At 25.4% G+C, this 20,186-nt stretch overlaps 1 protein-coding gene across 1 annotated transcript in view; it reads left to right on the top strand.

The window, feature by feature from the left end:
• LOC119574362 (eukaryotic translation initiation factor 3 subunit A-like) overlaps positions 1 to 20,186 on the top strand; it is a gene marked incomplete in the record, with an annotated part of 61,553 nt that overhangs the window by 34,995 nt on the left and 6,372 nt on the right. Inside the window, 4 exon segments of the mRNA XM_037921568.1 lie at positions 5,126 to 5,197; positions 13,803 to 13,979; positions 14,083 to 14,321; positions 17,390 to 17,574. Of these exon segments, the coding sequence (XP_037777496.1) occupies positions 5,126 to 5,197; positions 13,803 to 13,979; positions 14,083 to 14,321; positions 17,390 to 17,574 (673 nt within the window).

The raw sequence follows: 20,186 nt of genomic DNA, 5'->3' as shown, positions 1-20,186 counted from the left end.
CTTTTTTTTTGCCATCTGGGGGGAAAAACCCCCGATTTTTAAATTTTTTTTTTTTTTTTTTTTTTTTTTTTTTGGGGGGGGGGGGGGGGGGGGGGGGGCAAAGGAAAAAAAAATTTTTTTTTTTTTTTTTTTTAAAAAAAAAAAAAAATTTTTTAAAAAAAAAAAGGTTTTTTTTTTTTTTTTTTTTTTTTGGGGGCTCTTTTTAAAAAAAAAAAAAATTTTTTTTTTGTTTTTTGCTTTCTTTTTTTTTTTTTTTTCCCTTTTTTTTTTTTTTTTTTGGGGATAGTTTTTAAAAAAAAAATTTTTTAAAAAGCCAATTGTTAAAAAAAAAAATTTTTTTTTTTTTTTTTTTTTTTTTTTTTTTTTTTTTTTTTTTTTTTAAAAAAAAAAAAAAAAAAAAAAAAAAAAAAAAAAAAAAAAAAAAAAAAAAAAAAAAAAATTAATATTTATAATAAAAAATTATAAAAAATTTAAAAAAATTTAAATTTATATTATTATAAATTATAAAAAAGGGAAAAAATATAAATTATAATAAAATAAAATTTTTATATAAAATAAAAATTTTTTTTTAATTTTATATAAGTATACATATATTAATAAAATTTATATATATATATAATTTATAAATAATATATATAAAAAATTAAAATAAAATTAAAATTATATATATATATATATATAATATATTATAATAAAATATTATAAAAATATTGTTAAAATATTTATTTTTAATTATAAATATAATTTTAAAATTTTTTATATTTAATATAAAATTAAATATATTTAAATATAATTAATTATATATATAATTATATTTAATAAATTTATTATATAAAAAATATTTAATATATATTTAATTATTTATTATATATAATTTATTATTAAATATTATATTTATATATATTATTGAAAATAATATGTAATTATTTTAATTTTAATTTTTGGGGAATTTTTTTTTTTTAAATTTTGTTTATATTTTTAAAATTAGTATTTTTGTTTTTTGGTTTTAATGTTAATTTAATTTTTTTTAATTTTATGTATAATTTATGTTTTTTTTTTTTAAAAAAAAAAAGGAAAAAATATATATATGAAAATATAAGATTAGATTTTAAAATTTTTTTTGTATTTTATTTTAAATGATTTTTTAAAAATTATTTTTATGTTATAAAAATTTAAATTTATTTATTATATTTTATGTTTATATATAATAATATTTTTATATTTATTTTTATATTATATTTTTTTTTATATATTAAATTTTTGGTTATTTTATATATGTATTGTTAAATTATATATATTGATTTATTGTTTATATTTAAAATTTGTTTTATAATATGTATATTATATTTATTTTTTTTAAAATTATATTATTTTGGGGGTATTTTATTTATATTTTAAATATATTTTATATTTATATATATAATTATTTTATAAAATTTATATTATTTATATTATAATTTTTAAAATAAAAATTTTTTTAAATATATTATTTATATAATATTTATAATATTTTAATTTATATTTTTGTATTATTATTAATATTTTTATTATTTAAAATTTTTTATATATTATTTATTTAATTATTATATATTTTATATAAAATTCTGTAATATATTTTAAAACCCCTATTATTTTTTAATTTTTAATTTTTTTTTAATTTTTTTTTTATTTTTTTTTTTTAATTTTTTTGATTTTTTATTATTTTTTTTTAATTTTAAATGCAGTTTTATTTTTAATATTAAATTTTCATTTTTTTTTTTTTTAGTTTAAAAAAAAACCCAAAAATTTAATTTATATTTTTTTTATATTTTTTTTAATTATTATATATTTTTGTTTCCCCTGTATTTCCTTTTAATTTTATTTTTTTTTATTTTTTTATTTTTATTTTTAATTTTTTTATTTTTTTCTTTTATAATTTTTTAGTTTTTTTTATTTATATTTAGGGTTTTTTTTTTATGTAAAACCCCCCCTTTTTTTATTTAATTTTTATATTAATTTTTTTTTGTTGTAATTTTATATTATATTTTATATATATAAAATTTGGTATTTTTTGTTATAATGTTAATTTAATTATATAGTATATTTTTGGGTATATATTTTATATTTTTAATTATAGAATTATATTTATATTTGTATATTTTTTTGATATTATTATTAATGTAATTTTTTAAAGTATTTTTTATATTTTTTTTTTTAGGTATATATTTTTTATATTTTAATTTTAAAATTTAATATTTTATTTTAATATATTTTATATATTTTATATTTTGTTAATTAATTGTTATTTATATCCTTTTTTTTATAATTATTTTTTTTATATATTATATTATATTATTTTTATATTATATTTTTTCTATTTTTTTTACTATCGTTTTTTTATATATTTTTTTCTTTATGTTATCTATTTTGTTTTATATTTTTATTATTTATATATTTTTTATTTTTTTTTAAATTTTATATTTTAATTTTTTAAATTTATCTATATTTTTATATTTATAGTATATATATATATATTTGTATTTTATAAAATTTATATTAATATATTTATAATAGTTTGTTTTTATTTGTTTATTTGAAAATTTTATATATTAATTGTATTAAAAAAATGTTTTTTATATATATTGTTAATATTATGTATATATAAAATTATTATATAGTAAATATCTATGTATATTTATATTTAATAATTTTATATATATTTATATAAATTTATATTTATGTTATATTATTATCTATATTTTTGTATATAATATGTTTTTATATGGTTAAAATATTTATTTGGGTACTAATATTTTTAATTTGTATTTAAAATATTGTATATTATCTTAAAATAATGATAATTTATATTATTTTTTATTATATTTGTTTATATATGTTATTTTTTATATATGTATATATATTGTATAATATATAAAAAATTATTGTTATATTTTATTTATTTTTTAATAATTTAAGGGTAATATTATTTTTAAAGTTTATGTATATATTTTTTTATTAATATATTTTTTTATATATATTGATTATTTAATTATATATGTATATTATTCTTTATTTTCTTAAAATTTTAAACTTTTAAAATTAATTTTAATTTAAAATTACGGTTTTGATATATTTATGTATATATTTTTGATTTAATGTAAATAATGTATTTTTCATTTGAATATATTTTTAAAATTTTATATATTTTTTTTTGTAAAATATTTTTTATTATGATTTTTTTAAATTTATATTTTTGTTTTATTTTTTTATGCCCTTTTATAATTATTATTTTATATGTAAAATTAATATGTAATATATATATTATAGTAATAATATGTATATATTACTTTATTTTTTTTATAAATAATTTTTTATAATATTTTCCTTTTTTATGTTATATATTTTTATATATATGTTTTATGTATAAAAAATAATGTATATAATTTAAATTTTATTTTATATGTTATATATTAATAATGTTATATATATATGTATTATATTTTTAAAAAATTTTAAAAATAGTTATTATATATATTTTATATATATATTTATTTTTTATATGTATTATATTTATATATTATTTAAGGGGTTTATAGTATTTTATTTTGTATTATATTTATATATTTATATTTTTTAATAAAAATTATGAAATATTTTATTGTTTTTAAATATAGTATATATATATGTTGTAATTATAATTTTTTTAAAATTTTATTAAATATATTATTTTTTATATATTTGTAATATTTTAAAATATATATTTAATAAATATTTATTAATTTTATATTTTATATTATATGTAAATTATTAAAAAAAATGTATAAAAAATTTTATATTTTTTTCTAAAATTTTGTATAAAATTTTATAATTTATTTATATTTTATATTAGATTAAAATTTTATATATTTAATTTTTGGTATATAAATAGGTTTATATAATTATTATGTATAAATATATTTATTATATATTATGTATATTTTTTAAAGTATTTTTTTTTTTTTTTTTTTTCTTTATATTTATTGTATATATTTATTTTTAAAATTTAGTAATAGTATTTTTTAAATATTTTTATTTATTTTTTTCGATTATTTTTTTAAATGTTTTTAATATTTATGTTTATATATATGTTATTTTATTATTTATTTTTTTAATATTATATATTATATGTAATTATATAATTATTTTTTTTTTAAAATTATATTTCTTTAATTTTAAATAATGTTTTTGTTAAAATTTTATTTATTTTTTTTTTTTTTGTTTTTGTTATATTTTTATTGTTTTTAACTTTTTTTATTTTTGTTTATTTTATTTTGTTCCTTGTTTTTTGTTTTTTGTCTATTTTTTAAAATTTTTAATTTGGTTTTTTTATTTTTTTTCATTTATGTTTAAAATTTATTTTGTTGTTTTGTTTTGGGGTTTATTATGTTTTTTTATTTTATGTTGTTTTTAAATTTTTTTGATTTTGCTTTTATTGTTATGTTTTTGCATTTGTATTTTTAAATTTTTGTTTCTTTTTGTTTTTTTTTTGTTTTTGTTTTTTTTTTTTTTTCCCCCCTTTCTTCTTCATTTTACTTCTTGTTTGTTTTTTTTTCCCCCTTTTTTTTTATATTTTTCTTGTGCCCGGCTTGTTTTTTTTTCTTTTTGTTTTCCTTTTTCCCCCTTCTTCCCCCTCTCGTCATGGTTTCTTTTTCCTTTTTTTTTTTGGGTCCCTTTTTTTTGCGTAAAATGCCCCTAAGCCCCGCTTCCCCCCTGCTCCCAAAAAAAACTAAGCACGTGCACATGAAATCCTTCACGCAGCCATTACAAAGAAAAAAAAGGAATGCGGAAAAATCAAACCTTGACGTAAAAAGGTCTATTCAAAGGGCCTCAGGTATGTTGTACCTTTTTTTGCGTTGAATGATGTTTTTTTTTTTTGCCCCTTCATTTTTTTGGTTTTGATTTTCTGAAAAATTTATACCCCTTTTGTCAGTGTGTGTGTAAAGGGGGAATAAAATTAATAATGATCCCCTTTCAGTTTTTTTATGAAAACTTTTTGTGTTCTTTTTAGAAAACGTTGAAAAAACAGAAGAGAAAAAAGTTACGCCCCTTGAACAGAACCATCGACGTAAAAAGCTCGGAAAAAACACTGAACAGATCCAACCAAGCAATTAAGGACAGGCTTATTCAAATCTCCCAGACTTCATACGGCCAGAAGATGATGGAAAAGTTTGATGAAGAGGTAATGTGGTCTGTGATGTCACTATTCTTGACTCTTGTGGTGCTCAGTTGTCACATATGCAGTACGACCAGGATATGCAACTATCATGTACGACTTTTTGGCTTTGCAGTTGTTTGAATAGGCCTTGGCCAGAAAGTGTTCTAAGTGCCACCAGATGGTATCCCTACAAGATACATAAAATGACAAATTAAATTCCAGTCTGATCCACAAATATCACCCAGCCATGTTTATGGGAAAGTAAATAGCTAATGTCTAATTTATTACTATTACAAAGTCACAGGAATAGAAAAGTAATTCTAAACTGGTTAGTAAGCACTTGCAGAACCATTTAGGTGCAGAGACAATGCACACACACACACACACACACACACACACACAACACACACACACCCCAACACACCCCCACACACACACACCACACACACAAACCGACAAAAAATAAGCACTTTTTCCAAGACATTGGTTAAAAGATCTTCTTTTTTTTAAATGTATGTAAATTTGTTTATCTAAACTAGTTCTTAGAAAAAGCTAAAAACTTAGAAAGTCTAGTTTTTTTGTTTTTCTCTCTCTCCCTCCCTCTCCTTTCCTCTTCTTTCCTCTCTCTCTCCCTTTTTTCCCTTTCTCTCCTCTCTTCTCTTCTCTCTCCTCTCTTTCTCCTCTCTCTCTCCTCTCTCTCTCTCTTCTCTCTCTTCCTCCCCCCCCCTTCTCTTCTTCCTCTCCCCTCTCTTCCTCTCTCCTCTCCCCTTCTCCCCTCTATCTCTTCTTTTCCTCTCTCTCCCTCTTCTCTTCTCTTTCTCCCCTCTCTCCCCCTCCCCTCTTTCTCCCTCTCTCCTCCTCTCTTCCTCTCTTTTCTCTCTCCTCTTCCTCTCTCCCCTCTTTTCCTCTACTCTCCCTCCCCCCCCTCTCTCCCCCCCCTCCCCCCCCCACTCCTCTCTCCTCTTTTCTCTCCTCCCCCCCCCCTACCTCCCCCCTCCATCCTCTCTCTCTCTCTTTTCCTCTTTTTTCTCTCTCTTCCTCCCCCTTTCTCTCTCTCTCTCCTCTCTCTCTCTCTCCTTCTCTCTCTCTCTCTCTCTCCTCCTTCTCTTCTCTCTCTCTCTCTCTCTCTTCTCTCTCTTCTCCTCTCTCTCTCCCTCTCTCTCTCTCTCTTCTCCCTCTACTCTCTCTTCTCTCTCTCTCTCTCTCTTCTCTTTTTTCCCTTTCCTTTCTCCCCCCCTCCCTCCCCCCCCCATCCTCTCTTCTCTCTCTCTCTCCTCTCTCCACTCCTCTCCTCTCTTCTCTTCTCCTTTTTCTCCCCCCCTTCTTCCTCTCTCTCTCCCTTCCTCCCTCCCTCCCTCTCTTCTTTTTCTCTCCTCTCCTCTCCTTCTCTTTCTTACTCTTTTTCAGTAGATATTTTTTGATTGCTGAGATACAAATGAGTGAGTGATGATGTGAATATTAATGTATATGCATGTAATAAATTATTAGGCACTGTACTTCTGTTCCTGTGTAGTCCTTTGCATAAGGAGGCGGACATTAGGTTCTTGTTTCATGTTTCTTTTCTTGTAAAAAAATTCATTTAACCCTTTCCCGAGGGGTATATTATAGGGGCCAGGGCCCTCCTGCCGGGGCTTATATCGTCGCCCGAGCATCGTGCCCACTCATGCCAAATACCAGATCCCTTGCCGTTTCTTCTAATACTACAAAGATATTTTGCTTTTTCAGTTTTCATTTTTTCTAAACTCTACTTGCCGTACTTCTTGATAAATCGGTGAAGGGGATTTTTTTGTTATTAGACCCATAGTTGCATTATTCAGTCATAGCTGAATAAAAAAAAGAGTGTGCAGCATCATGGATTTTTAAAACTTGGTTTTTTTGCTGCTGCTTCCCGCTCTTTCTTTTCTTTTTTTTTCTTTTTTTTTCTTTTCTTTCTTTCTTTCTTTCTTTTTTTTTTTTTTTTTTTTTCATATAAAAATGAGAAAATGTTAAAAAAGACTTAACACACTTTCACTGGCAGAAAATAATATTTTCTTATTGTAAAAAAAAAAAATCATCTCCATCCCTACATCCATACGGGGGTAGTACAACATGCCCCCTCAGATAGTCCCGTCATTCCCCGTCATGTGCGTACCTGCCACCCGTCGGGAAAGGGGTTTAATGACCTTTTCTTTGATATTTTATGAATAGGTTAAACCCATGGACCAGAGACCCTAGGTTAGGTCTTTATTGGTGAACGACAGTAGCATTTGGATCTGGCATGAAATAAAAGGAGCCATCATTGCTGGAAAATTAATTCTTTTCATCTCACTTTTTTTTTTATAATAGTTGTGCGATATTTTTTACTTTTTTAACTATACATATTGAACTAAAGAGAGCATCAAAATGCTAAATTTCTGTAGAATGTTAGGCAAAAGTGAAAGGATTATTATTTAAAATGGTGGATGTAATTTCTATATTTGTGAGAATTATTTATTGGCAGTTTTGAATGAAAAGAAAAATGCATATCTTTTAGATTGTATCAGTTTTATGAAACATACACACAGGGCATTTCGGTTTATTCGTCTGAAGGGACCGTGAAGAGTTGAAAAAGTTACGTTTAGTTATTTCTACTGGGCTGTTTTCCCTTTTCATATATATATATATATATAAATATATATATATATATATATATATATATATATATAAAAATTTTTAAAATATGTTGATATGATGTTATTTATGATGTATATGTATATTTATAATAGTATTATATGTGTTAATGTTATTTATAAAATAATATAAAATATAAGTTTGTATATATGTATGTAATGATGCGAAAATATATAATATATATAAAAATATATTATATTATATAATATATAAAATAAAATATATATATATAATATTATATATATTATATTTATTAATATTTATTTTTATTTATTATATAATTATTTTTTTTTATTAATATTAAAATTATTATATATTTATTTTATATTATATTATATATAAATATATTTATATTTATATTCGATATAAAATAATAATATATATATTTTAAATTTTTTTTTATATATATATATAAAATTTTTATTTATTTATTAAAATATTATTATATTTATATATAAAAATTTAGTATATATACATATATGTATATTACAATATGTATTATACAAAATTTATATATACATAATGTATATATATACATAATTTTTAATATAATATATGTAAATAATATAGTTTATCTATATGTGTATATAACATATGTGTATATTCTAGTGTAATATACATAAGTATAATAACATAATGTAATATTAAAATATATGTAATATAATACATAAGTGTATATACACATATTGTATATTAACATTATTATATATATCAAAGGTATATATATCTATATGTGATATACCATATATTTTAAAATATCAATATTTTTATTATACATTATGTTAATATACATATATGTATTATTAAAAAATGTTATATTACCCTATTGTATATATAAATATATGTGTATATAATACTATATGTAATATTTTTACATAAAGTTTTAATACATTAGTATATATACATTTTTATATACATAATGTGTATTATAATATACATGTATATATATACACATATGTATATATATGTATATATATACACATATATGTATATGTGTTTATATATATATACATATACATATATATGTCTATATATATATATATATATATATATATATATATTATGCATGTATATGTATATGTATATATATATATATATATATATATATATATATTATATATATATATATATTATATATATATATTATATATATATATTTATATATATATATATAATATATATTATATATATATATATATAATATATATATATAATATATATATATATATAATATTATATATAATATATATATATATATATATATATATATATATATATATATATATATATATGTATATATTTAATCCTTTCCCGACGGGTAGTATTCATAGGGGCCCGAGCCTAGCATGCGTGACCACTCATGCCAAATACCAGCATCCTATGCCGTTTCTATACTATGGAGATATGTTGTATTTTCAGTTTTCATTATTTCTATGTCTCTACTTGCCAAACTTCCTGATAAATCGAGTCTGAAGGGTATTTTTGTTATATAGATTCCATAGTTGATCATTATTCAGTCTATAGTCTGAATAAAATAAGCAGTGTACGGCATCATGGAGTTGAAATTGTCAGTTTGTTGCATTTATTTTTTTTTTTTTTTTTTATTTCCCCCCCCCCCCCCCTTCCCAAAAATACATATCGGTATTTTCATATGGTTTTACATCATCATGACTTTGTGAATGCTATATAATATCTCTGGCCAATGTCAATTACCGACGTGATTCCCCCCCCCCCCCCCCTAACCTCGGATGCTCGAGAAGCCTTTATGAAATGCATAGTATAGGAAAAATGAGAAAAAGTGTTAAAAACTACTTGATCACATTTTCAGTGGCAAAAAAATATTTTGCTGTAATTGTAACAAAAAAAAACTCATGGCATGGCCATACATGCCACCGGCAGATAGTCCAGGCATGCCATAGCATGTACGTACATGCCACCTGTTGGCAAAGTGTTAAGCTTGCTATACAAGATAAAGAAACATGCTATGAAAGATATCCACAATATCGTGTCTGTTCCTCTGGAACTTTTCAAGTCTTCTAATATTTTTTATTTTAGCTGTAATTGTCTCCAGCCCTTTGAAGATAATTAACTGTTACCAAGATGAAATAGTGTAAAACAGTTGTATAAAAACAAACCACATTTTCAAAATTAGTTACTCAATCACCCACTACAAACTCCATTTTGTTGTCTGCAACCGTCTGTCCTATAATCCCACTTCCAAGGCTAAACATTATTCAGGTATAAAATGTAGTTTTACTTTTCATGTTGTCAAATTGGTTAATTTGAAATGGAGGCAGTACTTGACCACATAATGCCACTGGGTTGGGATTGAGTGATGAAGATCTTGAGAAAGAACGTAATTTAGTTTTGTACTAAGTATATTGAACCTGAGCATCAGCAGTTGCTATTATTAAACTATACAAGCATTTTTGTTGTGAAAATAGAAAATAGAGGTACATATTGAGTATGTACTCATGTGTGCAATTTAATTTATGGTATACAAAAATTCTAGAGCTTCATTTCCTGAATGTCAAATTTAACCATCAGGTACCATATTAGAAAAGCCTTTAGGTTTCAGTATAAAGGCCTTTTTTAGAAGACTTGTTGCTTTTTGCTTTACAAAAAATGGTTATATAATAAAAAAAAATCTTTGCAAACCATGCCTAATGGCAAATATGACAGGCTTCTTAGTGTCTAGTTAGCTTAATCTTTGTTGGTGTTTAGATTTTCTGATTAATTCTCATCCTTCAAGGTTTAATTTTCCTCTTTTCTTTCCACATTCCTTTCTTTGATGACAAGTATTTATTTGGTTGTCCTACCTGTGAGAGCCATTAGACTGTTGAAACCATAAATTTTAAATGTTTTTATAAGTAAAGGACTCAAATTTTGAAGAAACCACCTGATCTTTCTTCCTTTCAGACCCTTATTGGGTACTCAGGCTCCCCCAGCAGTTCCTCATATATGGTAGTGGAAACTTCTTCTAGATAGAGTTAAATTAATATGAAGGGGCCAGACCATATACTACCAGGAAATTTTCATTGTCATTATTGAAACCATGATATTATCTCCTAAATTTTGGTGTAGTGTATGGTCTTCTCCAGTTTTCTTTGCTGTGCTGCATGAACCAGAAAGGAAGGACATTACAGTTGAAACATTATCATGTACTAATTCTGAACTCATTAACATTTATATAGTTTTTTTTTACTGAAGCTAATATTATGTAACAAGCTTATGAGAAAGTTTGAACTGACTAGTAGATTAATATTCTCTTACTTTCATCACTGTAGGTATCTGTACATTTACTCCTATATATACATATAGTGTACATATTTATATATAATGCATATATATATATATATATATATATACATATATATATATATGTATATATGTATATATATGTATATATATACATATATATATATACATATATATATACATATATATATATGTAATATATATATAATATATATATAAGTATAATATAATTGTATACATATTATATATATTATATATACATATTATATATACATATATATAATCATATATATACATATACATACATATATATACATATATAATATATATATTATATATATTATGTATTATATATTATATATATATGTATATATATATGTATAATATATATATATATATATATATATATACATATATACAATATATATTATTATATCATATATACACATATATATATATACACAATATATATATACATATATATACACATATTTATATATGTATATATATATATTATATATGTGTATTTATATGTATATATATATAATGTATATATATGTGTGTATATATATGTATATATATATGTATATACATGTGTATATATTGTATATATATTGTATATATATATATATATATATATATATATATATATATATATATATTGTGTGTGTGTGTGTGTACTGTGTGTGTGTGTACTGTGTGTGTGTGTGTGTGTGTGTGTGTGTGTGTGTGTGTGTGTGTGTGTGTGTGTGCGCGTGCGTGCGTGCACACACACAAACACACAAGCACAACACACACACACAAGCACAACACTCACCACACACACAAGCACAACACACACACACAAGCACAACACTCACACACACACAAGCACAACACTCACACACACACACACAAGCACAACACACACACACACAGCACAACTCCACACACACACACACAAGCACAACACTCACACACACACACACAAGCACAACACACACACACACACACACAAGCACAACACTCACACACACACAAGCACAACACACACAAGCACAACACACACTCACACACACAAGCACAACACTCACACACACACACACACACACACACACACACACACACACACACACACACACACACACACACACACACACACACACACATGTGCACAACACATTCACATACACACACACACACGCACACACACACGTATGTTCAATACATATTCATATACATAGGGTTTCCACTCAAGAAGAATATACATATACCAAAATATGTTGTGTGAGGTGTGTATTTATTCTTAATCACTTTTTATTAGAAAATATATGTTGCTCCTAAAAATGTATGAATACTATGTCAACTCCTGAATCATTTGCAAACAATATTGTCAGTTTCACATGAAAAAATAGGCATCCAATAATAGGTTTATTTGTAAATAGTTTGAAAATTCCACACTGAAAATATTGTATATTACACTCACATACATATACATAAATGTAATAGAGAAAGAGAGAGGTAGATACATAACATTATTTATACATAGCTACATATGTATACATTCGCATATCTGGATTGATATGTGCAAGTATATATTAGAGAGAGAGAGAGAGAAACTGCTGTATGTCTGTATATACATACACATGTATACACTGTTTATACAGATAGGTGTAGTGGAAAACTTGTCTTTGTTGCATTTGTCGTTTTAGAGCATGTATTTTTCCTTAAGTGATAATAAGTATAGGAAAGAATAGAGAGAAAGGGAGAATACAGAAATGGGGGGGGGGGGGGGAATGCATAGGAAAAAATAGGAAGATAAATGCATATAGTGGATGAGAAGGAAATGTGCATTTTTAAAAGAGCAATATCTGAAGCACTATTTAGAAGAGTTTTCTGAGTATAGTAATATACAGTTAAGCAGAGCCATTTGATAAAGTACAATTGTATGTGAGAAAATGAATTTGTTGGATAGTAGCCTTTATTTTTCACTTTTCTTGGATGATTTGAGGGTTAATTTAGTTTTTCTTCCCCTCCTCCTCCTCCTCCTGCTCCTCCTCCTCACCCCCCCCCTGCTCCTCCTCCTCACCCCCCCCCTGCTCCTCCTCCTCACCCCCCCCTGCTCCTCCTCCTCACCCCCCCCTGCTCCTCCTCCTCACCCCCCCCTCTTCACCCTCCTCCTCACCCCCACTCATCATTCTCCCCTCTCCTCTCCACTCCCCCCCTCCCCCTACTCCTCCTTTTTAAGGAATTGGATATATAAGCACTGGTAAGGGCTGCGTTCTAACTGCATATTTTGCTGTTCAGATAAATTGGATGTATGTTTTTATCAAGGGCAAATGGAAATACTAACCACTTCTTTCTTTATGGTAAAAATAAGATAATGGTACAGTGTTCTAACAGCCAGTGTATTCCTTTCCTATTGTGTATTTTTCATGGTTTCTTCCCTTTGAATTAGTCATTTGAGTCTTATTCCTTTTTTGCATGTTTTGGCAGTGACATCAGTGTTGAAGAAGAGGCTTTTTGTTTTACACATGTTTTAGGGATGAAAATGAGCATAAAGGAAGTCAATTATGTGTGTTTGTGTGTGTGTGTGTGTGTGTGTGTTTATATATACATATGTATGTATGTCTGCATGTCTGTTAGGGACTTGGAAAATTTTTTCAGTGAACACACACAACCACAGAGTTATATCAAGTGCAATATATATCCTCACAAATTTCCAATGTTTATTTCTCTGCAGGAATTACTGAACCTTGGTGCTGAGGAGATTTTGCAGAGGCAAGTAGAGGAACTGGAGAAGGAACGAAAGGAACTGAATCAAAGACTGAAAGCCCAGGAGAAGAAAGTTGACTACCTTGAGAGAGCAAAGAGACTGGTGGAAATTCCAATGCTTAAGGAGCTCTTTGAAAAAGAGAAGGTAAGTACTTAGGATAGTGTGATTATAAATGCTATCAGTGGTATAACCCCCCCCCCCCTGCATGTAAGTAACATATGCACTAATTCTGTCAACTTAATTGCAGGAGAAGGACAAAGAGTTCTGGCAGGCACAGGAGCAGGAACGTGTACAAAAGCTAGTAGAGGAGCATGAGATTAGTCTTCAGCACTGCAAACGGCTATGCCGCATGCATACTGACAGAGATGAGTTCCTTAACCAACTAAAGTCTTCGCGACGATCAGAAATAGAAAAGAAGCTTAATGACTTCAATGCACGTCTTGAAGTAGAACGAAAGAACAGACTAGCTGAAAGAAAGGAGCAGAGGTAATGTCAGCTAATCATTTTTACTTTTTTCATATGTATGGTGTCTTTAATTTACATTCCAATATGGTAAATAGAAGGTATTTGATGCTGCATACATAGACAACTGTGACTGTTTCCTTTTTTCTTTTTTTTATACATTACTTTTGTTTACATATGTATATGACGTTAACACTGCTCCACCAACCTACATATATATACTATATATATATATATATATTATTATATTAATTTTTTGATTTTTTTTTAAAAATTTTTTTTTTTTTTTTTTCTTTTTTTTTTTTTTTGGGGGGGGGCTGGGGGGTTTTTTGTTTTTTTTTTTTTTTTTTTTTTTTTTTTTGGGGGGGGAAAAAAAACCCCCGGGTGGGGAAAAACATAAAAAAAAAAATTTGGGGTTTTTAAAAAACCCGGGGGGGGGGCCCCCTTTTTTTTTGGGGGGGTTTTTTTTTTTTTTTTTAAACCACTTTTTTTTTTTTTGGGGGGGGCTTTTTGAAAAAAATTTAAAAATAAAGAATTTTTTTTTTTTTTTTTTTTTTTTTTTTTAAAAAAAAAAAAAAAAAAAAAAAAAAAAAAAAAAAAAATTTTTTGTTTTTTTTTGTTTTTTTTTTTTTTTTTTTTTTTTTTTTTTTTTGTTTTTTAAAAATTTTAAATTGGGTTTTTATTTTTTTTTTATTTTTTTTTAATTGAAATTTTTATAAACAAAAAAAACAAAAAAATTTACAAATTTTTTTATTTTTAAATTATATTTTAAATTAAATAAATAAAAAAAAAATAATCAAAATTTTAAAGATAAATATATTAAAACAAATATTAATTTTAAATATTTAAATTTTGAAAAAAAATATTAAAATATTTGATTATAAATTATATTAAAAAATTTATGAAATAATTATTAAAATTATTAATTTAATTAAATTCAAATTTTTGTTTTTTTTTAATGAATTAATATGCTTATATTATAAATAATTTTTAAAAATTTATATTATAGGTATAATATAAATTTTTTTTATATTCTTATTATATTATTTTACATATATAAAATTTTTTATATATTTTTCAAAAATATACAAAGCATAAAAAATATATAAGTAATAATTCATAATCATTTTATTTTATATTATATCTATGAGGTTTATTAATAATATGATTTTTAAATATATCATAAATATATTATTTTTATTTGATTATATATATAATATTTTATATTATTAATATATAAATATATATATAAAATAATGCAATATATTATATATATTATCATATATATATATTATATTTATATATATAAATAATATAATATTAATTATATATAGATATATATATATATATATATATTATAATATATATAATATTTTAATTATATATATAATATATATGCAATATATTATAATAAATATATATTATATATTTTAAAAGCTATATATATTTATATATATTAGTAAAATATTATAATATTTATTAAAATATTAATTATATATATTCATATATATATATATATAATTATATATTATATAATTTAATATATCATATATATATTATTATATATATAATATATATATATATATATAAAATATATATTATATATAATAAATAAAATTATATATATATAATATATGATATATTATATATATTGCTATTATATAATATATAATGCATATATCTATATATATTTTATTTTTAAATATATAATATACATATATATATATAATATATTATATATATATATATATATAAAATTATTATATATATATATATATATATATTATTATATATATTATATACATATATATATATATAGTATTATATATATTATATATTTTAAAAATATATATATATATGCTTATATTATATATATTTTATGCAATATATTTTATATTATTGCATTATATATTATATATAATGCATATATATATATATAATTTTGCATATATTTATTATATATGCATATTATATATATATATATATTTATTATATATTTACTATTATTTTATTATATATATATATAATATAATAATATATATTTATATATTATATTTATATTTTATATATAATATGATATATTATATATTTTAATGCATTATATATAATATATATTTTATATATATATATTATAATCTATTTATATAGATTATATTTTTATTATATTATATATATTTCCCTTAATTATTATTTTCATATATAAATTTAATATATATTTTATATATATAAAATATATATCATATATATATATATTATATATAAAATATTTTATTCTATTATTATATCATATATGATATTATATATTAATATATATAATTATATTATCTCTTCTATATGTTTATCTATTATAAAATTATATTTTCTATTATATCTATATTTATTAATATCATATATATTTATATATCTTTTTCTACTATATCTTTAATCTTATATTTAATATAATATATAAAATTTTTAATTATATAAAATAATAATATTTTATATATCATTTTTCTATGATTTATATATTCTTCTATATATCTCTAATTTATATATATATTTTATATATTATATTATATATTCTTTTTTTATATTTTTTTTATATTTTATACATATTATATAGTATAATTTTCTATATATTATTTTATTTTATAATATCATATTATATATATATCCCCTATTATATATATATTATATTTTACATATATATATATTATATATAATTATATTTATATATTTTTATATCATTACTTTTTATCTTTAATATATATTATTATATGATATATATATATTATTATTTATATATTATATTTCTTATTTTATTATTTATATATATATATTATATATTTTATATGTTTATATATATTGATATTTTTTTATCTTCCTTCTTATTTTTAAATTATATATATATATTAATATATATATATATCATTATATATATTATATATCTATTATTAATTATATCTATATATTATCATTATATATATATATATATATATTATCCATCATTATCATATATATATATATATATCTTTATAAAAAGAGGAGAGAGAGAGAGAGACTTTCTTGTACAATTTATATTTCATTAGAGAATTTTTATCATTTAAATGTAGGCGAAGAGAGCGGCGTGAAGCCTACTACAGGAAGAAAGCAGAGGAGGAACAACAGCGCAGAGACGAGGAGCTCAAGAAGGCAAGAGAGGATGCGGAGCGACTGGAAAGAGAGCAGAGGGAGAGGGAAGAGCAGGAGTACTTAGCAAGAAAGGCAGCTTTGGATCGTCAAGCAGAATTGCAGAGAGGTAAGTAAATCAAGAACATGTCTCGGTACCATATTAGGTAGTAGTTTTTAAGTAAAAATTTTATTTGTTCTCTCCAAACTTAAGGTATTAACCTCTCGAGTGCAGGGACACCTTAGCATCATTGCATTAAAATGGAATATTCCATTTTCTAATTAGGCATTGTCCTAGGTATCCTGGTTGACCTTCCACCCATATTGGAGGGACTCTCCACATTATGGATTTTGGGGCCAGCTGAAGTTGGGGAAAATTGCTCAAAAGTAGGTGTAAAACCTTTTAGCTCATGTCTTTAACAGTTGCTTGAGAGCATTTATGGCACAGGGATATCCCTTCATGTAGGTTCAAGGCAGTCTACTGGCCTAGAGGGGTTGTTGGTACATGCAACTTAGATTTACATTTACATGTATTTATCCTGTCTCTTCTACTCTCCTCTCCTTTTCCTCTCTACCTCTCTCTTCCCCTTTCCTCTCTCCTCCCCCTTTCCCTTTCTCTCTCTATCCTCTCTCCTCTCCTTTCTCTCTCTATCCTCTCTCCTCTCCTTTCTCTCTCTCTCACCCTCTCCTCTCTCCTCTCCTTTTTCTCTCTCCCCTCTCTCTTCTCTCTCCTCTTTAACTTTGTACATTATACAAAGGCCACCAACATTGTGTTGGTGTTGCAATGGTTGAAGTGTGACATCCAGCTTTTGCCGTGTATTGTAGCATATGATTGCCTGTGCACAGCGGACCATGCTCCATAAGACTGTGGACTTATGATTTGTAGAATTCTGCTACACAAGGCCTGTCCAGGAGATAGCTGATGCAGCATATGTATCCAAGCTAACACGCAGCTGTGTTAGCCTCTTGGCGGACATGATGCATGTGTTAAGCCGCTATCAAACTCTCCTCCGCGGATCTTGATCAAGTCTTGCAGAGACAATCTTTTGCCACTGAAGAGGATGTTTGGAGATGGCAAGGCGGCCAGGTCCCTCTGATCCAAACCACGAGGCTCGGAAGTGTTTGATTAATGGGTGCTGTCATTCATTGATGGTCATCACACTTACACATGACTGACATCGTGCAGTCCTCGGCATATGCGGACGCCTCCGGTATGAGTTGCAGGATGTCATTAAAGACGTTCCAAAGCAGAGGTCCGAGGACACTTCCTTAGGGTACAGAGGCACTGACGGGGCACTTGGTGGAGGAGTGGCCGTTCACCACCACAGAAAGTGATCTTCCAGGAAGATAGTTTTGAAGAAGGTCCAGGAGGTACCCACTGATGCAAAGCTCTTTAATTTGCTGATGATGCCACGGTGCCACACCCTGTCGAACGCACCAGCAATGTCTAGTGCGATCACATAAGTGTCTTGGCCATCATCTAAGGCTTGACTTCATGACGATGACTGGGCGAGAAGTAGGTCAGGGGCTGATCTCTCTGCCCAAAAGCCAGACTGTTTCTCGTTCAAGAATCGGTGGCCGTCGAAGTGCCTAATGAGTTAGTCAGCGATTATACTTTCAAATATCTTGATAACAACAGATAACAGAGATATGAGCCTATAATTGTTTGGATCCATCACTGCAGATTTTTTGTGGATCGCCGCTACTCGAGCAGATTTCCACAAACAAGGCCACTGCTTCCTTTGCAAGCAGTTGTTGAAAAGCCTACACAAGGGCTCTGCTAATTGGTCAGCACAGCCTTTGAGCAGACGGGGACTAATCTGGACCCCACCTATAGTTTTATTCGTGTCTAAATGATGAAGGATTTTCTTAACCTCATCAACTTTAATGCTGATAGTTGCCAGCGTGGCTGTAGTGTAGAGAGGGACGGATGGGGGAATTAGGTTGAGGTCAGGGGCACTTATTTTGCTTGCAAAGTGAGTGGCAAGTACCTGGGCCTTTTCTTCACTCATGAGTGCAGTGGTTTTATCAGACTTTGTTAGAGGGGGGTATGGTGTTGTCCTGAAGCAGGCCTTGTTGCTGTTTTATACAAGTCCACCAGACTTTATCACCAGCAGTCCAACTAGACAATTTTTGCTGTAGGTCATTTTTGCATTGTTCAATCGCTCTATTTTGCACATGAGACACATTCTTCCAGGTCATCTTGTGTAGTTGTTTGGCGTGGTTGATTGGATGCGGCTTATATTGACGCCTAACCTGGTCAATGATATCACCACTCAATATTTTATCCCAATTCACCTTTCTTAGCTTGTGGTGTATACTAGCAAATTTACCTTTATTCTAGAGCCAGTTTGTGCTAATTGTATTCTCCTCTCAATTAACAGTAAAGTGGATCCAACAGTCCCCAATTGGCTACATGTAATTATGTCAGGGCTGAGGTCACTGATGACAAGGTCAAGTGAAGAACCTGAAATGTGAATGGCAAAATCCACATGATTTGTCAACCCATGCACTGTCAGCAACTCTCAAATGCCCTGGCAACAAGATTTTGGTTTAGGTCGCCAACAATGATTGCCTGGCCATATTCATGTGCTTGTAGGAGAGCATCAAGGTGTGACTGCAGATAGGTAAGGGGCTCTCAGCCTTGCCACTGGGACCTGTAGCATACACACAACAGAATAAGTGATTCTCCGTGAATCTGAAGTAACACCATTTCCTAATTATCAGATATGTCCACAGAGA

This window comes from Penaeus monodon, chromosome 6 (genome assembly GCF_015228065.2).
Source record: "Penaeus monodon isolate SGIC_2016 chromosome 6, NSTDA_Pmon_1, whole genome shotgun sequence".
In the NCBI taxonomy this organism is placed as follows: Eukaryota; Metazoa; Arthropoda; class Malacostraca; order Decapoda; family Penaeidae; genus Penaeus; species Penaeus monodon.
This window is presented reverse-complemented; position numbering and strand designations above follow the sequence as displayed.